This window comes from Alligator mississippiensis, chromosome 4 (assembly GCF_030867095.1).
Source record: "Alligator mississippiensis isolate rAllMis1 chromosome 4, rAllMis1, whole genome shotgun sequence".
NCBI lineage: Eukaryota > Metazoa > Chordata > Crocodylia > Alligatoridae > Alligator > Alligator mississippiensis.
This window is the reverse complement of record NC_081827.1, coordinates 227,103,653-227,122,898: the sequence shown is the minus strand read 5'-3', so window position 1 is coordinate 227,122,898 and position 19,246 is coordinate 227,103,653. Positions and strand designations below refer to the sequence as shown.

The 19,246-nt window shown below is 39.6% G+C and overlaps 1 protein-coding gene across 1 annotated transcript in view; it reads right to left on the bottom strand.

Moving 5' to 3' along the window:
- NEB (nebulin) overlaps positions 1-19,246 on the bottom strand; it is a 210,907-nt gene that overhangs the window by 22,190 nt on the left and 169,471 nt on the right. Inside the window, exons 123-138 of the mRNA XM_059726275.1 lie at positions 19,141-19,245; positions 18,301-18,405; positions 18,094-18,204; positions 17,293-17,403; positions 16,730-16,831; positions 16,484-16,585; positions 9,472-9,582; positions 9,211-9,315; positions 8,262-8,366; positions 5,954-6,058; positions 4,957-5,067; positions 4,398-4,508; positions 2,309-2,422; positions 2,059-2,163; positions 1,585-1,689; positions 434-538 (exon numbers count right to left, since the gene is read on the bottom strand). Of these exons, the coding sequence (XP_059582258.1) occupies positions 434-538; positions 1,585-1,689; positions 2,059-2,163; positions 2,309-2,422; positions 4,398-4,508; positions 4,957-5,067; positions 5,954-6,058; positions 8,262-8,366; positions 9,211-9,315; positions 9,472-9,582; positions 16,484-16,585; positions 16,730-16,831; positions 17,293-17,403; positions 18,094-18,204; positions 18,301-18,405; positions 19,141-19,245 (1,713 nt within the window). The remainder of the gene's footprint in view (positions 1-433; positions 539-1,584; positions 1,690-2,058; positions 2,164-2,308; positions 2,423-4,397; positions 4,509-4,956; positions 5,068-5,953; positions 6,059-8,261; positions 8,367-9,210; positions 9,316-9,471; positions 9,583-16,483; positions 16,586-16,729; positions 16,832-17,292; positions 17,404-18,093; positions 18,205-18,300; positions 18,406-19,140; position 19,246) is intronic.

The window sequence follows — 19,246 nt, the reverse complement described above, 5'->3', positions numbered from 1 at the left end:
ACTGACATCATAAAGTTGAAATAGGGTGTCAATTTATAAATGTTGTAAGTGCAAAACATTGTAACTTGAAACGAAAGTCAAGGATTGCCTGTACTAGAAGTTCACAGTCCTGGGTGGCCACGTGGCAAAACAGGGCAGACACCAACAATATTCCTTTAAATGCAGAACTGTTTACCTCATCAAAATGTTAAATAAGAAATCTGGGGTCTGTACAAGAAGCATCAAGTATCGATGCAATCAAAGTAAGCTAACATTAATTAGTGTAGTAAACAATAAGGCCTCTATAGCACATGTGCCTAATTTCAAGCATGTGAGTAGTCCACTGAACAGCATATGGGTTTGCAAGTTCAAGGCCTAAAAGAAGTGTGTTTTTTAAAAATATTAACATAGAATTATTTGAGCAAGCATTGAAAAAAAGGTAAAATAAGCATACCGAGCTGAAATTCTTCTGGTTTTCTTTAACACGCAGTATTTCAGGTGTATCTTGTACCACCATAACTTTCCCTTTACTGTTCTTTAGATCCCACTGGTACTGAAGCTATTAATGAAGTAAAAGAAAATTAATGGGTATCACTTTTGCTATCTTTTAAAAATGTTTTTCTTTGTTTAAATGCAAAATAAAAGATTCTCAAAGATATATTTTATGGAGACAACAAGCAACATCAAATGTGCTGGATTGGTATAATTCATGGGCATAAAGGAACTCCAGAGTTCCAGATAATCTGATAAAACTAGAATAAAAGCAGATCATAAAAAAATCCCTCTGTAAAGTGTCTAATGGTAGTTATGAAAGTTAAATCACATTACTGGGAGGAAAAATGCAATTACTGGTTCTACTCACATACAAAACAAGGTGTGTCCCCCTATCCCTAGTCTGGTAGGGGGAGGGAAAGTCCCTTGTTTTATATTTGCATACAAGGGCATCTCATTAAAAACATCTTTCAGTAAACTGCCACCAAAAGCAGTATGTGCTTAGTAATGAAAACCAGCTATGTTGTTGATTAAGTGCAGCCAACACTAAGCATGACTATGAAATACATGACACATAATGGGCAAACATACTGATGGAAACTTGTCTCCTACCCCTATCTGTGCCCCTGTTGCTGCTGCTTTTCCTACCACAGCAGTGGGGGGGACAAATTTAAGATGACCTTCCCCTAATTAGAGTCTACACATGGAAAATTATAACAAATTTGTAATTTTATATGTACAGAATCTAATTATTAGAGGGGGTCATCTTACATTTGAAGTCATTTTATATTCGGGTAAATACAGTACTTGCATATGTACTTCCCAGCGTAACTCCTCCACTACTCGGTTTTCTTTTATTAGTGGTGAAATATCAAAACAGTGTAGTAAAATGAAATAATTTTCCAGGAAAAATACAATGCTACTTTGACTCCTTGCACAGTGAGTGGCTGTACATTTATGGAGCCCTCTTAGCAGGACTCTGTGCACGCAAAAAACCAGACTGTCCAGAGGCACACAATGTAGGATTGCAGGATTGTGGTAAAATGTTAATTAGATGGAAACTAGTTGCTGTCTGTTGTGTGAGTGTAAATGTGGCTTGCTTGGTATACATACAGTGCTGAAGTTCTTCTGGTTCTCACGGACTCTCTGCATTTCTGGTGTTTCTAGAACAGGTACATAGTGTGACATGCCCCTTTCTGCATCTTCTTTATACTTTTTCTGTTTAAAAATACATATTTATGAAGAGATTTTTCTGTTAATGTAAAAAGAATAAATAGCAGCATAGCATCATTTTTTATTAATAAAAATGTAAATATCAGTATTTAGAATTTCAGTGTTTGATACAGCATACAAGATAAACAATTAAGTTGAATTTGTTTATATATAAAATGGTGCTGGAAAAAGTTGGCAGATCAATAGCTCTGGGGATACATATCTTCCTGGGTGGTCTCCTGAATTTTATCATTACCAGCTATTTAATTCATCTTACGACAAAGATATGCCCTGTACTTAGCCTCTACTAATGATGAACTAGGGGAAATTCTCATGAAGCATGAATTATGATCATGTCTTTTAAAATCTCATTACCTGACTTGACAAATTCTTGACCTGATGTGCATGAATGATCTCTGGAGTATCCACAACAGTAGTGTAGTTGGCTTTCTCCATTTCTGCTAACTGCTTATATTTGATCTGTTATGAAAAACATCAGAGTTAGATGTCTTTAATTGAATCTCTGACCACAATTTCATCTTAGGTTGCACAGAAAATACTGTTAATGTAGTTTTTTGGGTTTTTTTAAATCATCAGATTTGATGTCTGAGCTGTTCACACCAACCTGACTGGCAATGTCTGTAGCATTCTTGGCCCTCATAAAGTCTGGTGTTTCTAAAGCCAGGGCTGTCAGACCTCTTCCTTTGATTTCCATCTCCAATGTTTTTCTGTACTCTTTCTACAGTATAGATAGTAATTTAAAATAAAGTTATTTAGAATAGAATGGCCCTTTACTTGAGGCCACATTACAAGGACCCTATGATACAGAGATGTCAATCATACACAAAACAGCAAAATGAAATTCAAATAGTTGAAGCTTATTTTTTAAATGAAAAATATCAGAAGAGAGAAAATAATGAATCTACAAATGTTGCGGGCCATGTTTATTTCAAGGCTACACTGCTTCATGGCATTATACATCTTGAAGCAGGGTCTCAGGGCAAGAAACCCCCCAGGAAAACAGTATTGACGAGCAGCTTGCACTCAGGGAGATGAGGAATAACTGGTGAGACCTGCCTGAAAAGTGCAAGGTAGTGTTTACATGGGCTAGGGACAGACATTCAAAAAGCCTGAGCCTGAATTTATTCAGTCTTTGCAGGTTATTTTAACCTGGCTGGCTACGCTAAATTATTTTGTAACTATACAGACATCCCAGACATGCAGGCATATGCCTGCAGTGGCTCAGGCTAGAAGCTGGGGTGTGCTAGAGCAGCCCTCCCTTCTCTTCTACAGGGCTGAGCTGAAGGGGGGCATAGCCAGGCCCTGGCAGGATGCTCTGATTAACCCAGTAGGGAACTGATAACAGTGTTTATCACCCCTAACTCAGTGTTTCTCATCCCAACAGAGGTACATTACTGGCTACCTGTTGATGCTGCCTGTTGATTCTACCTGCTGACTCAGCACTGTAGCCAGCATGTGGTCCGCTAGCTAATACAGACACCTCTCAGCAAGGCAAAAGGAGAGGGGGGAATTCCTGCTTTTCTGGGAGGGGGGGGGAAGCAGGGCCACAGACTCTGCCAGAGCTGTAGCCAGGGAGCAGAGGGGAGGGGCCAGCCCAGGTGTGGAGCAGAGAGCCCTGCCCAGCCCAGAGATCATGCCATGATGCTGGAGGAGTCTGGTTTTTCTTTACAGAAAGAAAAACCAGACATTACATAAGCTGGTTTGACCTAAATCAGTTAAGTCTGATACTACATTCAACCAGGTTTATCTCAAACTGGTTCATGTGTACTGAACATCTGTTCTGTTACAGGTTTAAAACAGTTTCTGATTGCTTAAACTGGTTTGTGTGTAATGGCTGTTGCTAGCCAAAGGGATCAGGGCCAGGATGTATGCTGATTCAGAATTCTTCCACAGGGTGGAAATTTCCTGACCTCTGGAGGAAACTCTATGAAGTGAAGTGGTAGGTCATCTCCTAGAGTGTAAGGGACTCAGCTGGGGCAAATGGAGCAACTGCCCTGAGTGCCAACTTGGGGTGGGAGGAGGGGTAAAAAAAAAGCAGCTGATGTTGGCAATCGTGATCAGAGAGGAAACTAGAAGTCCCCACAGCCCTGTGTCCCTGGTGCCTGGCCATATTTCTCTGCTGCTGAAAGGACTTATTTAGTTGAAGTTGGTGTAATCTACAGTCTTGTGTACTAGTTTCATTGGATTTAACCTATTATCTCTAGTAATATTAAAAATGTTAATAAAATACATATTCCTTAATGAACTGAAGAAATTTGCTGCACTAGCAAAATACCTATTAGAAGTGTAATATTACTGTATTGACATACTACTACTACTAAAACATTTACATTGTTTAATCATCTTTTATCCTGTGATGTTGAAAATCATAGAATTATTAGTTGTTGAAGCTATCAACACCTGCAAAAAAGATTAGTATAAAATAGCTATTTTACCTATGTGTGGTACAATTATAGCGATTTAGACAAGCTGAAATAGAAAGTCAGCTGTGGAACTAGGAATGGTGCTGATTCCCATTTTTCTACTCAGCCAGTAACTAATTACTCAGTTTTCCCCAAATCTGGGGTTTCTGAAAGGCCATGTGTCTAGAAGCTTTGTTTTCATTTCATGAGTGCTAAAATTGCTTTGGGCATTAATCATGTGGAAGGATTCTATTTCCAATCACACTATATCCCAACCAGATTTTTACTTACATCATTTAGGATTTGAGTTGCATTCTTTGCTCTTAATAAGTCTGGAGTCTCCTCCAACATTGTTAGACCTTTACCTTTGACACCTTCCTCTAAATCCCTTCTGTACTCTTTCTACAGAAAGAAGAAAAGAAGATTGTAAAAAGAGTTGGCAGACAGAGAGAATTTCTGCTTTCTGCCACTTGGTTAGAAAAATTAAAATAAAATCCAACAGATTTTTTTAAACAAAAAAATTACTGCTTGGCATTATATAACCTCTAAAACATAGATCACAACACATTAGAAACTCAGTGATAAACACGAAAAGGAAAATGTAACACGCACACACAATGAAACAGTTATGATGACACTGCAGAAAGGGACTCAATATGAATACAGTTAACAATTAGTGGAATTAACATCCACAACAAATTAGATCATACAGGACATACAAAAGAAAACATATAAAACATGCTTAACATGAAAGGTTAAGGAGTGAGGAAAGTAGTGATGATATACTGCTGAGGATAATTAGTGGAATTATTTGGCTTGATAGAGGAAGTAAATGCAGAGTAGCTGCTACCTCGCTTGCTATTTTGGTTGCATATCTGACATGCAATAAAGATGGTGTAACCTCCAGGCCAGTAAGGTTCCTGCCTTTAATGGACTCTTCAAAGTCCCTCTTATATTCTTTCTGATAACAGTAGGAAGAAAAAAAGGCAAATATTTATTGCATTTATCTTAAAGAAATGTAAGGTAAAAAGTACTAGAGGAAAAGAAGCAATTTCTAGGTATCTCCAGCATATTCATATACAGCGTCACTACCACCATGCGGCTAACTGAGACCTAATCCTGCTTCCACTTAAGTCAATGAAAGATCTCTCATTGGCTTTGATGGATGCATATGCTGACCCTGCATTTAAAGTGTTTGCAATTCTCTGGGTACACACAGGAGACAAGGAGCTCAGACAACCATTGCAATCACCCAAACATCATGACCAGCCACCTTATACAAGTGTGTTTCAACATGTATAAGTTTTTCACTGTAACAAAACAAGATCAGATCACCAAGCAGGCAGAAAGTAGCTGCTTGAAGGAATAGAATGAGAGGCTAATGAAAGATACTGGGAAATCAGAGACAAAACAGGTGTTCAACAGTCCTTCAATAAGAATGATGCCCAGAGTACTTACAGTTGGAAGAAAAAAAATCTTCCTTTAGACTTACATAACTAACAAAAAGTAATATATTCTGTTGCAAGAGCGTCAGTGAACTGGACATCTCTGACTGCATTTCTCTTTCAGATTCAAAACTACTTGTCGACTGTAAACTACTCACGAATTAAGATAAAGAATAACAGAACTCAAACCATTTATAGCTACACACTGAAATTTAAAGTTTAAAGTGTTATTAAAGGTATAACTGCATACCCTATCACAGGATTATAGCTAAAAAAAAAAGGCACGGTGACATACTCCAGGAACCTAGTCTACCTACCATATTCCTGTGAAAGTGTAACCATAAGCAGAGCTAGGCAGAAGATTCTTAAATTTACCCTGATGATTTCAATGAAACACTTTACCTCACTCTGCATGAGCTGTGATTCCTTGGCAGTAAGGTATGTTGGTGTTTCAAAATCCAACATGGGTTTTCCTCTTTCCTTTTCATACTTTTCTTTGTATTTCACCTGATAAGAAGAGACAAGAGTTACCTTCTTAACGACCAAAGAACTAGTTCATGGGCCACTATAGGCCTACTTTGTCTAGTCAACAGATATGCAGTGGAAAACAAGCTGCAAACTCTGGCTGTCTTGCTAAGAAGAGAACCCACACCCACCACTGTGAAAGATGTGACATTCAGCAAAGCACAATGGTGCCACAACTGCCTCTCTTTTTTTAATGATTAAATTTTATATAATTATATTGTATAGTTTTAACAAAAGTTGTAAATTATTACTACTGCCTCTCTGAAAAGTTATTTTCCTTTTCATATATAGCCTCTGTGGGAGCTGGGATTTGACATGGCTGTGAGTTACAGATCACAAGGCATGGGTACAGCTGTTTAGGAAGAGGTTAGATCACGCTAAAAAATCAGCACCTGATCTAATTTAGTTTACCCAGGTGTGGACTTTACACTTAGATCCCTAGTTAGGTCAATCTAAGTGCAAACTGTATACAAGTTCGAGAAAGGTTAGATCAGTAAAAAATGGCCAATCTGATATACTTTAACTCTACCTTGGAGGTGCCCTAAATTAAATCAGGCATGTTTGGACTAATGTAACTAAATTTCTGTTCTGGTTCTGAGAGCAGCTTTGGAGCTGGAAGAGTCCAACTGTTCACCCCAACCCCAGAGCTGCGCTTTTCCTACACCCCTCCCCCCCCCGACAGTGGACTATTTTTAGCCCCCTGGCCACTTGCCCAATCCCAGATGGACACCCTCCCTCTTCCCCCCACCCCCAGCCAGCCCCACCAAGCCTGCCAAACTCCTTGCCCTGACTTTACCTTAGATCAGGCTCCTGGCACCTATCTAATCACTGTGTTAAATCAGGTGGGAGGGGGCATTTTTAACCTGATCTAACCCCCTGAACCTCTCAGTGCAACATCTGTACAAAGCCAAGGTGGTTAAGGAATGGAGACACCCACATATCTTTAAATATCTGAGCTGAAGACCAGGCAGACTCCCTTTATATTCCTTTAGCATTCTTGTGATCAGCCAGGGACATGACTATCTATCCCCTATGGTGCTGCGCTTGCAAAATCACATTCTGGCTGCTTATTTAGCCAGTTCCATGCACATATCCCTTCAATATAGTCAAAAGTCCATGGAGAGTCCCTAGGGGGCTAGTAACTTACCCTGCGCTTTGGGTGTTCTATTTTTCAAAGCGCTCCCTGATGTGTGATGGTGTTGTCATGTTCTTTATTCAATTATTTGCCTGGGCAATTCCCCAAGTTCCTGCATAATTCTCAGCATGGAACAACCAGGAGCCACAATGTTCACATCTAACGCAACCACTACATAGCCATACAACCTTTTGTCACTCTTGTGCTCCTCTCTGCCATGCAACAGATGGAGACTACGGCTTTAAGTCTATCACTTGCTTAATAGAATCCTCTCTCCTAATTGTCTCCAGAGTCAAGAAAAACCTGAAATAAAAGTGATGGGACCCAATCCTATGAATAATATTTGCTGGACTCCAGAGGAACAAATATTTAGACAAGTGAATAGCAACAATAGAAAGCTTGCTTAATAACTATTCTCCAACTATTTGGGTTGGTCTAATAAAAGATATCAAATTCACCCAAGGAACCTTGTCTGCCTAGCAACAATAGATGCTGACTTGAGCATTAAATCTCAACTGCCAAATGATTTTATAATGTGGGAGGGTAAACTTGAAACATAGATCAGATTTCCAGATAGACACAGACTTCATTCAAGTGATGATAATTTGCCCCCCCCAATGAGACTCCAGCAAAACTACAAAGCAGCAACAATGATCAATAGGCTGAAATACCTGACAGAGCTGGGGTTAAAAGGAAGATATTACTGTGTTCAGTAAACTGGCAGAGAGGAAAATATTTTGCCAAGGGAAAGGAATTATAATTAGCAGAAATGAATAACAAGACACTAACAGAGATGAGATTCCATCTGTCAGGGAAAACTTAGGTAGAGATATAGCAGAGATTTTCCAAGTAGCAGATTTATTAGTGTGGTGAAAACCCCTCAAAAAAACCCCAAATGCGTGTATGCGTGTGCCTGGCAGAGTCCTAGTGTGTCATTTAAAACAGCACTAAGCAATTGAAATACACTAGGAGTAACAATCCTGTGTGAATACAAAACAAGTATTTAACACTGGATAAAACCACAAAACGAGAAGCGCTTGAACAACTTACGTGACTCTGGAGTTCTGATGCCTCCTTTAGATGAAGCTGTTCAAGGTTATCTGGCACCACATGGTAGTGACCCTTACTCTTCTCATATTGCTTCTTGTACTGGTACTGAAGGGAAGGTGCCAAGAACCACCTCAATAAAAAACTGATCAAGTCTAATCCCTAAGCCCAGCTAATGCAAACACTTCAATGGCACATGAAAGAAAAATTATAAATACCCCCCCAAAAAAACAACCCAAAAACCAAGCTTATTTACTGAGGTGAACATTTGTCCTTTCTAATCACCTCAAGTGGACTCAGATTTTATATTTTTGGGCCAAGGGAAAACAATGAAAAATTAAAATATAACAAATACATAGTAAGGTTATATCAGGTAATAATGACTGTCACCTTTTATCTTACATAATTCTGATGTGGTTTGTTAGGCCTGAACATCATTCTGTGCTAATACATCAGAATTATGTTAAACACAAAAATCAAATTTAAAAAGCAAATCAAATTTAAAAAGCAGTACAAAAAGAGAATACAAAAGAAAAGGAAAAAAGTACAGAATAATAATCAATAGCAAATAAATGCAAAAAAAGAAAAAAAGACAAAGAAAGAAAGAAAAGAAAAGATAAAATGAAAAAATGGTATTTTATTAGTGATATATGATCAGTTAAAAATGTAAAAAAAAAAGTTACTGTTAAAAATGATTAGCGGTTTTAAAATATTAGCATTTCTACTACAGCTAACAAAGATTTCAGTATCCAGAGGATGGATGTATTAATGTTGCTAGTTGGCTAGGAAATAATCATTAGATAGGAGAGGAAGAGATCACTACCAGGTGATGTCCTATGAACAGTAAAGGAGGGAGTAGTTGTTACAGATATTGTTAGCAGAGATCAATTCAGAACAGAGAAGCAATTAAAATGGAAAAGTAAATGGATCTAGGGTTAGGTAATGAGCTTACAGCACTGGAGAGATGGCTGGTGCCCAGGACATGGTTCATCATCAGTGATTCAGACATGTCTGTCACAGGCTTGTGAAGTTTCTTTAGATCTGCCTTATATTTCACCTGCAGGTATGAAAGATTCAACAAATTAGCAAAAAAGAACCTCATTAAATAAAACTTTTGATCCATTGTATATTAATAACAGAAAGTAGGGCTCTGCCAGTGAGGCCAGTAAGCTATAAATCAGAAAACGCAGAATACTGTGATGAGTAGACATACCTCACTAGCCATGTTATGAGCATCTTTCATGGTCTTGTAGATTTTAGCCTCCTTCAAGTCATATCGTGGCTTCTTCTTCTTGTCTTTGTCAAAATTCTCTTTGTATTTCACCTAATTAAAAAAAACAACCAAGAATTGCAATTGGCTTGCTTGGTGTTATGAGATTAAAAGAACCCATATTCAGACTGGGAAGATGGTTGAATGACAAGCAGAAGGTATAAAAAACGCCAATACTTTTAAGACATCCATTGGAATAAAAGCAAGTTTAAAGATGACCTGACATGACATAGAAATTTGCATTGTGTATTAACACATGACATTCAGATCTTTCAATCAGTGCACAGATTTCAGCTCCTCACTATAAAAATGATGCCGATAAATTGAAGAGCACTTAAAATATTCTGAACCATTAAGATAGTCACTACAGTGGACATTGTACGTGTATATGTGGCTGCAGGATGAAGTATTTGACTTGAAGGGTATGAAGAGTGGTTAGGGGAACTTAGCATGTACATCTTAGAGGAAAAAGGCATACAAAAATTACCTTAAATGCTAAAAAAAGTTGTATCGTATAAGAGAAAGGCTCTATGTTAAGTGAAGATCCTACAGCTGATCTCAGCCAAAAGGAAGCAATAGGTACAAAAGATGGTAATATTCCCCAAACCTACTCCAAATTAGGGTAGGGGTTCAGATTAAGTCGTATCTATGAACATTGGTGCAAATCTGTGAAAATGCAGCAGATGCAGGGTCAATTCCCGGCTCTACTGAAATGTATGGGAACTTGCAGGACCATGATTTTTCCCTCTTCTACTGCTGTAAATAGAGGTGCTGGTCAGGCTGCTTCCAGGATGACCCATTGACAGCTCTTGCAGACACAACACAGAGAGCATTCCAGTCAAACTGTGCATAGGATTTTAACAGGAAAGGCATTTTGACAAGAATTTGTTGAAAGTACTGGGTCAGTTTCAAAGGAGATTTCAAAGTATAAACTGGATATTGCAATTCATGATCAAAATTCCAAGAATCAGCCCCTCAAGAATTTAGAATCAGATTCTGCTTTTTACAAACAGAGCCCCTGCTGTGTAGGTGATTCTTCAATGAAGCATCAGTCCCCAGAGGATTTCATAGTCAGATATTAAATACTAATTTAACACATGTTCCTTCCTGCTGATCCTCTGGCTAGTATAGAAAACGTGTGCGGCAAAGCCACCTTATCTCCTTGCCCACCCACATCCATCCTGTGTCCTGGGAAAAGTTTGACACAGTATTATGCACAGCCCCAGCCATTTGGACCACACAGATAAGAGTCTGTGGCAGGTGAAGAAGGAGCAAGATGGTCTTTCTGGCACTTGCAATCAATGATTCTCCAAAACAAAATCCCCAAATATTATTCATACAAATGAACAAATCATCTACTGAAGAGCTGATGGATGTAACTGATGAAAGGAACATATATCATGCAAAGAATGATTTTCACTGTTTAAGCACGTTTATGGGAACATTGCAAACACTTACAATATAACATGTTAGTAAAAATGAAAGATGCTTCAATGCAAAGTTAAAGTACACTCCACATAGTCTCAGCTTTGAAACTCATTAGTATATTCTTATCCATACAGCCCCTATCCCTCATGCTGGAAGCACTGTCTCTCCTTTGCTTTGCAAAAGACTCCGTAATTCAAATACGAGAGATAACAAAACATACACAAGTGCCCGGTCGACTGCTTGCTGTAACAGAACAAAAATATCAACATTTTTGCCACCAAGAGAATCAGCACTCACACCTTAGTGCCTGGTCCTGTTCTTCCAATGGTGTAAAACAAGTGTAAGTGCATTAAAGTCAGGAGAGTTACACCAGCATGACAAAAATCAGGCCAATGGCTTAAAAGAGCAGATCTCTCTTGCTGAACCCAAAGGAAAACGAACACTTGACAAAGGAGAACACATAACATTTAAATTTAAAATATAAAGCAATCATGACAGGTGCAAAGAAAAAACAAAACAGAGGTAAGCAACTACACAAACTGAATGTACAACGTATATGAGACAGGAAGAATGGGACAAGATGCTGCTTTTTGGAAAGGAAATGCCCACAGAAGGAAAACATGACCAAAGACAACAAGAGTGTTTACAAGCTGACTCAGTCTCAGTAACCATATCACTACAAGGACTTGTGGGGGGGGGGTTCCAAGACCCAAATAACATCAGATAAAGATGTGTTTAAAAACTAAAGGAAGGTCTTGGTTATAATTAAAAACAACAATTAGAATTTTAAAAGAACATAAAGAATGGAGCTTCTTTAATAACTGCTGAGTGATGCTACTTTTTCTTCTTTTCCTTGCTGAGTTTGATGGAGCAGATGCACCCAGCTCCAAAAGTAGGATTCTAATTTAACATAACAGAGTAGGTGGCAGCTGGACATGCAGCAGTTGCATGCAGTAATCATGGGTAGACACAGAGAAACAATAAACTCCTTTTTTCCTTTGAAAAGAAATGTGCAAAATAGGATGCAGAATCTATGTGGTGCCACTGCACTAGTGCAACCTTCGTGTTTCCCCAAGAGTTGCTCTTGGAAGATATATCAGAAAGTGCCAAGAAATAACAGCAGTCAAAACTGAATTTGCCGGAGGTATGAAAGCAGATTGATTGATAGAGTCTGGCTATATTGCATCATTTGCACACAAGAAACCATCAGAAACACAACAACCAGAATGCCACAAAGCAGCTAATATGAATAAGTGAATCTTACTCATTGTGTACAATATGTGCCTTGAAAATGAGTTGCAGCATTGCTGGCATGGATTCTTTACTGGTGCAAGTTAGGACAGTATCACTGACTTCTGACTGTGAACTTCAGGTCTTACTGACACAGGCCCAAGACAGAAGTCTGGCACGTACGTAAATTCCTCCCATGATCCACTACCCAGAGATTGAATTTTCTCCTACTTGATTTCTGATGAAGTATTGGGAGCATGTGAAGGGGATTCACACAATCCCTTCAATTATGAAAGTCCTGCAGCATAACAGTGATTCTCACTGATTAAGTCAGGGCATATGTGATATTACTGGGAGTATGCAGTGAAATTTCTTACTGTTCTCCCAAATGTCAAAACCATCAGAGGAATGTTTTTGGTTTTGTTTTCTTTACAAGTATACCTGTTAAGATAAGGTGTTTCACTAGTATCACTGCACTAATCTGCAAAAACTGCTGAGTGAACTTCAGTTTTGCAAATGTGTTGCAAACCAAAAAACCAGGAAAATTTGAGTAAGATTTCTTAGCTTTTGGTGCTGTTCAGTCCTGGATCTTTAATTCCTTGTCAGACAATATAGTATTTGTCAGTTGAGCATGGGATCCCCATTTCTCAGACAGTCTCAGAGACAGCAAGCCCTTGCCAAATTAAATTTATATGACTGCATTGTTCATTTTAAATACTGAATTTCATCTTTGTTGCATGCACTGGCAACCACCATAAAATAGTCAGTGGAACTGAATGTCCAAGGTCAATAGCAGGCTCTCGCTTGAAATCATTCTGTAAACAGGTTTAGTCAAATTCCCCACCAATCAAATTCCCAAGCACAATCTTTGCAAAGGAAAAAAGGGATTACATCTGAATAGTCAACCTCACAAAGGTTTGTTGCATTCCACATTTTTGACAAAAAAAGCTATAGAAAACCAATGCAACTAGTGCATCATAAATCCTTTTACAACTCAGGCTTATTGCCTTGTGCTCAGACTGACACAGAGAATCCACAGAATAGGAGAAGGTGCATAAAAGTGGCATTCCCAGTTGTCTCACTTAAATCCATCTTACATGACTACTTAGGATATTAGCTTTCTTAAAGTGTCTCATCATTGGTGTATCATAAGATGCAGCTCCATGCCCCCTCATGTGTCCTTTGAGGTATTCCGCCTACAATGTGTAGCAAGATAGCAAGATCAGAAAAACAAATTGTCACAGGGATAAAGCATGAAGCTATGAGAGAAAATAACAACAAGCAGTGTTGAGATAATGACAAAAAATTGCACAGGAAACAGAAAGTGTAAATCTCACACTAACTGATGCCCAAGACTACTTCACAAAAGAAAAGGTACCAAATAAAGGGTACCTTTAAAGCAAACTGGTACATATATAACAAAGGTAGGGCAATGGGTGGTGGGCAAAATGCTGCTTCTCTGAAATGAAATGCCAATTTCATTTCAGAAAAGAAAACATTATTACAGTAGATAACAATGGATATTAAACTACATCTTACTGTTTAGAAGACATTGTCAAAGCACATTCTTAAAAAAATACCTTACTGGTATACCACTGAATAGTCAAATGGAAAAAAATATTAAATAACCTCTCTTCTGTAATAATACATTACACTTGCACATACAGGAATACACTTGCATTTATACAGGTATGTCTACCTATCCAGTGTAGTTAAGTAACATTACTGTGTTCATTTTACAGATAAGTGAGGGGCAGAGGCTGCAAACACACATTCAAATGACCTGGGATAAATCTTCCGTGTTTGTTTTCCTGGTAGAAAAATTTACCCCGAGAGGTCTGAACACATTGGAATGCTAAGCTCTTGAAGAGCAGAGAGACTGTAATGCAGCCACTGTGTATCTAGCAGGTCCTTGTGCTTGCATCTCAATATGTTCCACAGACTCCTTCAGTCTGCCTGGCACCAGAGGGCAGCAGTCCACAGGGCAGCTTAATTGGCTGACCCAGCCTGCCTCACTGGTTCTATCTCCCTGCAGCGCAATGTAGGATCGTGAAGGGGCTGCGTTCTGTTCCCTGCTTGACTGAAGCAGAAGGCTAAGGACAGGTGTTCAAAAAGCCTCTGGGGAAGTGCTGTATTGCACTTTACTTAAAGCACAATAAGCTAGAGTACAAGCAAACTGAATAGACATTTGCTGTTAAGTGGGCGGCGGCTTGGAACCTGCTCATGCTGGCTACTGGGGGGCTCCCACACACCGCCCAGGAGGCTGCCAGAGTGGCCCCTGTCCTCAGTCCCTTCCTGCAGCTGCCCTGGCCCCTGGCACACCACTGCCTGGCTGGGGGGGCTGCAGGGGAAAGGGATCTGGTCTCTGCATCCCTGCAGCAGCCCCAGCCAGGTAGTGGCACACCGCAGGGGCCTGGGCTGCTATGGGGAGAGAGACCCCCTTACCCCACCCCACCCCGGCTGGCTGTGGCTCACAGTTGGCTGGAGGGAAGAGATGGGGCTGACTTGGGTCAGTAACTGCTAAGGGGGTGGTGGCAGCCTGGTGCTCAGGCTGAGCAAATGAGCTCGGGCTGAGGCTAATGCACAACCCGATCTGGGTTGGCAGTGATCACACTCTAAGTTAACGCTCAATGGGATCTGGCACAGATGTTTGATAAAGCACTCTAAGCACTCTAACAGAAAGTGCTTTAGTCTAGTACCTCATTGAGGGTTAACTTAAAGGATGTTCCACCATTAATATCTGTTCAGTTACTGCTTTAGAGTGCTTTCTGTGCACTTAAAGCATAATAGGTGTAATGTCTGTACCTAGCTGAAGAATTCAGCCCAAGTGACACACTGTCTCCTTTGGTGGGGGGAAAGAGACACAAGCTAAGCACCCTGGGCACCCTGGGGTGCTAGAGGACAGTGCTATGGCTTCTCTCAGAAGAGAATTTGTATAGACATCTGCTTTCACAGGAGAAACTCTCCTGGGAGTGATTTAATTCTGGTTGTTTTAGGTTCTTTTTTCTCCCGGAGTGGCCATTTTTACACTAGGAGAAAAATCCTGAACATTTGTCCACTCATGGTTCTTTTGGTACAACAGTGACTCTCTCAAGAGAAACTGAATGTCTGTACATGAAGAAAGACTTTCCAGCTCAAGTTTGCAGAAATGGCTGCTATTTTTCCACCCCTCAGTTTTTACAGGCCCAGACTTGATCAGAGTTGCTAATCCTCAACTCCTATTTAAAAATCTTTTTCTCTCTCTCATTCACACACACACATCACACACACACCAGCTTTACTGCTAAAGTAACCACACTGAAGTCAAGAGGAACTACTTGTAACAGTAAAATGAAGCATATGTATAAATGGTTACAGGATCAGGGCCAAGGCTTTACTCAGTGGAACAACAGTCTTGTAAGAATGACAACTTAAATCCCTAACATATGCACTTGCCCTCAGCTTTCACAGATTGAGTTCAAAGTTTTATTCAACAAAGCTACCCATATACAATAAAATCCCTGATATCCAGCACAAGTGGGGAATGGGGGTGCCGGTAATGTAAAAATACCGGTTATCTGAGGGCACGGGGTTTCCACCTGAATGCAGAGTGAGGGGGTGGCAGCTGCACATGGAGCGGGGGGTGAGGGGATGGAGGTGGTTGCATGCGTGCCGGCTTTCCCCCCTCCCCCTCCCCCCCTCCCCACCCCGCATCTGGCTGGCCAGGCAGAAATTCTGGTTGCTAGCATGTGCCAGTTAGTAAAATCCCGGATAACAGGGATTTTACTGTATCTTCAATTAATTCTACATTGCAGGTAATCCTGATGATTATCTTCTTACTGTACAAAGCTCTTTGTGCTGGACATTTCAGAGGAAGTAAAAGTTGAATGTTCTTAATAAGACAGAGACACAAGAAGTTTTATGAGTTGACAGAAGAGGTAAAAGAAAGCAAAGAATGTAGGAAAGGCTGTAGATAAAAATGCACAAAGGAACCAAATTCTGCCCTTCCACAACCCGCCCCATACAGTACTTAGTTGTAGAACTAAAGGGCAATGCAGTGATGAATTCAATCCCACTGATATCACTGCGACCAGGATCAGACTCATACTGACTACCCTGTAGGCAAACACCTGCCATTTTTTAATAAACACACTCTACCCACTGGGTTACTTTTTTCATTAAATTAACATGATCCCTTTACAATTATCTGGAATGATTTACTCCTTTAATGTTGCCTTAAAAGTTTCTGTCCTAGAAGAATCTGACATCATGGAACTACTCACATTGCCCCAAAGCTTGGCAAAGCATTTATTATTACCTGGCTAGTAAGCTTGGAAACCTCCTTAGCAAGTTCAATATCTGGACGTCCAAGCATGCTCACGCCTATGCCAGCTTCCCGAGCCTTGGCTTTATATTGGATCTGTCAAAAGGAAAAATCACCAATACAAAACAAAGATTTAGCTTACAAATAATAAATTTTAGCTATGCTCTTCTGATTGTATACACTGACACAGTTGATTACAGCAGAAATACCACTAAGGAGCTGCATAAGAGGTTTACTTACATCACTGACTAACTTGGCAACTTGGGTTGCTTTCTTAATATCCGGCCGATCTGCTATAGATGTGTAATGGAGCTTTGACTTGGCATCTTTTTTGTATTCAATCTAATCAGTGAAAAAAAACACAGAGGAAAGTAGGTTACTGCTGTGTTTACCTATAAGGCAGACAGCCAATGAAGGACCAACAGTGCTGCTGGGAAAGTAGCTGGAGTTCTGCTAACTCCAAGCTTTGGTAAGCCTTTTTCAAATGAGAAAATAAATATTACGTAATAATAAACCATATTTGAAAAAATGAAAGAAACCATTGTCAATGTTATTTGAAAGGAGACAATTGATAACTCCCACTCATCAGTAAATATACAGGGTCTGATAGTAGGAAATTATTTCTGTGGAGGCAATTTTTTGCTTGCCCATAATTATATCCATGCTAATTCTTGCAAAATAACACTTGAAAAAAAATGGAGATTTGGCAGAACTCCAGAAAAACAGTCCCACCCTTTAGGGAGACTAACTGAAATTGCAGACACATGGGTACTTGACTTGAGGTAAACGCTAGACACACTTACAATACTTTGGTTCTTAGCAACTTCCATGGCATGTTTCACTTCAGGAGGCTCCTGCATGATGGAATAGTCAGACTTGCCTTTCTCCTTCACAAACTTCTTTTTATAATTGGTCTGTTTAAAGCAAAAAAGTTACATGTCACCCTATTCCCACAAGAGCTGTGTCCTACTAACAAAATCACTACAAGACTCACAAAGGGCCAGATACGGGATTTATTTTTTCTAAATATTAATCAGCAAAAGCAAAAAAAAATTTAAAAACACCACAACAACCCTCCCCTCACACCTTTGTGCAGTGCTTGGCACATTGCATACTCTGCCGTATAATTATAAACTGGGATCTCCATTTAGAATACAATCTCTATTAGGTGAAAGCTGCATTAAAAGCCATAGGCATAACAGTGCAGCTCCGGCCCACGCACAGCTTCAGCGCATGGGGCAGGGGCAGCTGCTGCACTGCCAGTGCCAGCAGCGCACCCAGCTGCCCGCTGCAAGTGACCATTTTTGTTCCCCTCCTCTGCAAAGTTGGTGCCTGGAGCTGTTGCTCTGGCCACCCCCACTCAGTTATGTTGCTGTTAAAAGCCCTCAATATTCTGCCTGTCTGCTTGAACCCACCACTTTAATGTCATCCAAACAGCATTTGGTTAAAGCTAGCTCTAGGAGGAAACTAATCTTGACTGACTCCTTGGACACCTTGTTGATTAGAATCTACCAGTCACCCTAACATGCAATAATTTGGCCACGTCTCGCTAGTAGGGATCAACATGAGCCATAAATAAATGTTACCTTGTTCTAGTCACTCACCTCACTGACATTCTTGGTCACTTCTTTGACATGAACAGTGTCCCGTGTCTCAGGCAGGGTTGTATAAGAACCATGGGGAAGGTGCTTCTTAACATGCTCTTTGTATTTGTTCTGAGAGCACAGAGGGAAACCCCCCCCCCAGATGAAATGCATATAAGGGTATTACAAGGATCAATTTATGAAGGCCACAAATACCACATGTATTACCTCAGACACAAGACGGCTGACTGTCTTAGCAAGGAGGACCTGAGGTGTGTCTGGAACAGCAAGGCATGTTCCTCTCTCCTTATTATGCTTCGCTTTGTATTTTATCTGGCAGGGAGAAAAGATATTATTTTAAGCAATGTTTATGTCTTATGATGGCTTGACACAAGACTGCAAATGTACTAGATTTATTGGTATGTGGCAAAACCCTAAAAAGTCCACTCTTGTGAATTCAGGTTTACAAGCAATGTGCTTATCAATATTTTCAGTCGATATATTTCTGCATGTCTCAGTGAAGCTCAGCTTGGAATTTTGCTACCCTTATTGCTTAAAAGTGTTAAAGTGCACAAAACACATAGTATTTATATATCTTCAAATCTGAATATTCAAAAGGGGTCACAACTCTCAGTTGCCCCAGTTTGTGTTTGTGAAGTAATAAACAAGGTCAATGATATTTGTAAGACTGAATCCATGCAAGGCAGTGCCATTTGTTAACAAAATAATCAGATCTAAATAATGATTTGTTAAACTTGATTCTTAAACAGGAAATGGAACTGCTCAGGATCTCTGAAAAACAGGCTGTTTCTAATCTAAATATGAACTCTGAAATCTAAACTTAGAAAACTAGGCTTTCAAAGTTCTGACTTAAGATTTTACTTTACAAATTATTCTTATCAGATGATGTATGTTGCAAAATATTCCCCAAAAATAGTATTCACAAAGTCCAGAGCTTTGTGAATTTTGAAGGCATTCAAGCCTCTGGATACGCAATGTAAGTTTTAGGTTCCTTATGTAATATGTTAAAGTTAACATTCAAAGCAAAGTTAATGCTCAAATACTTACGTCACTTGCCAGGATGGCATTATTCAAAGCCAATACTGTGTTTTTGTCATCTGTGACAGAGAGTTTACATCCCCTAAGGAATTCTCGGTCTAGCTTATATTCATAC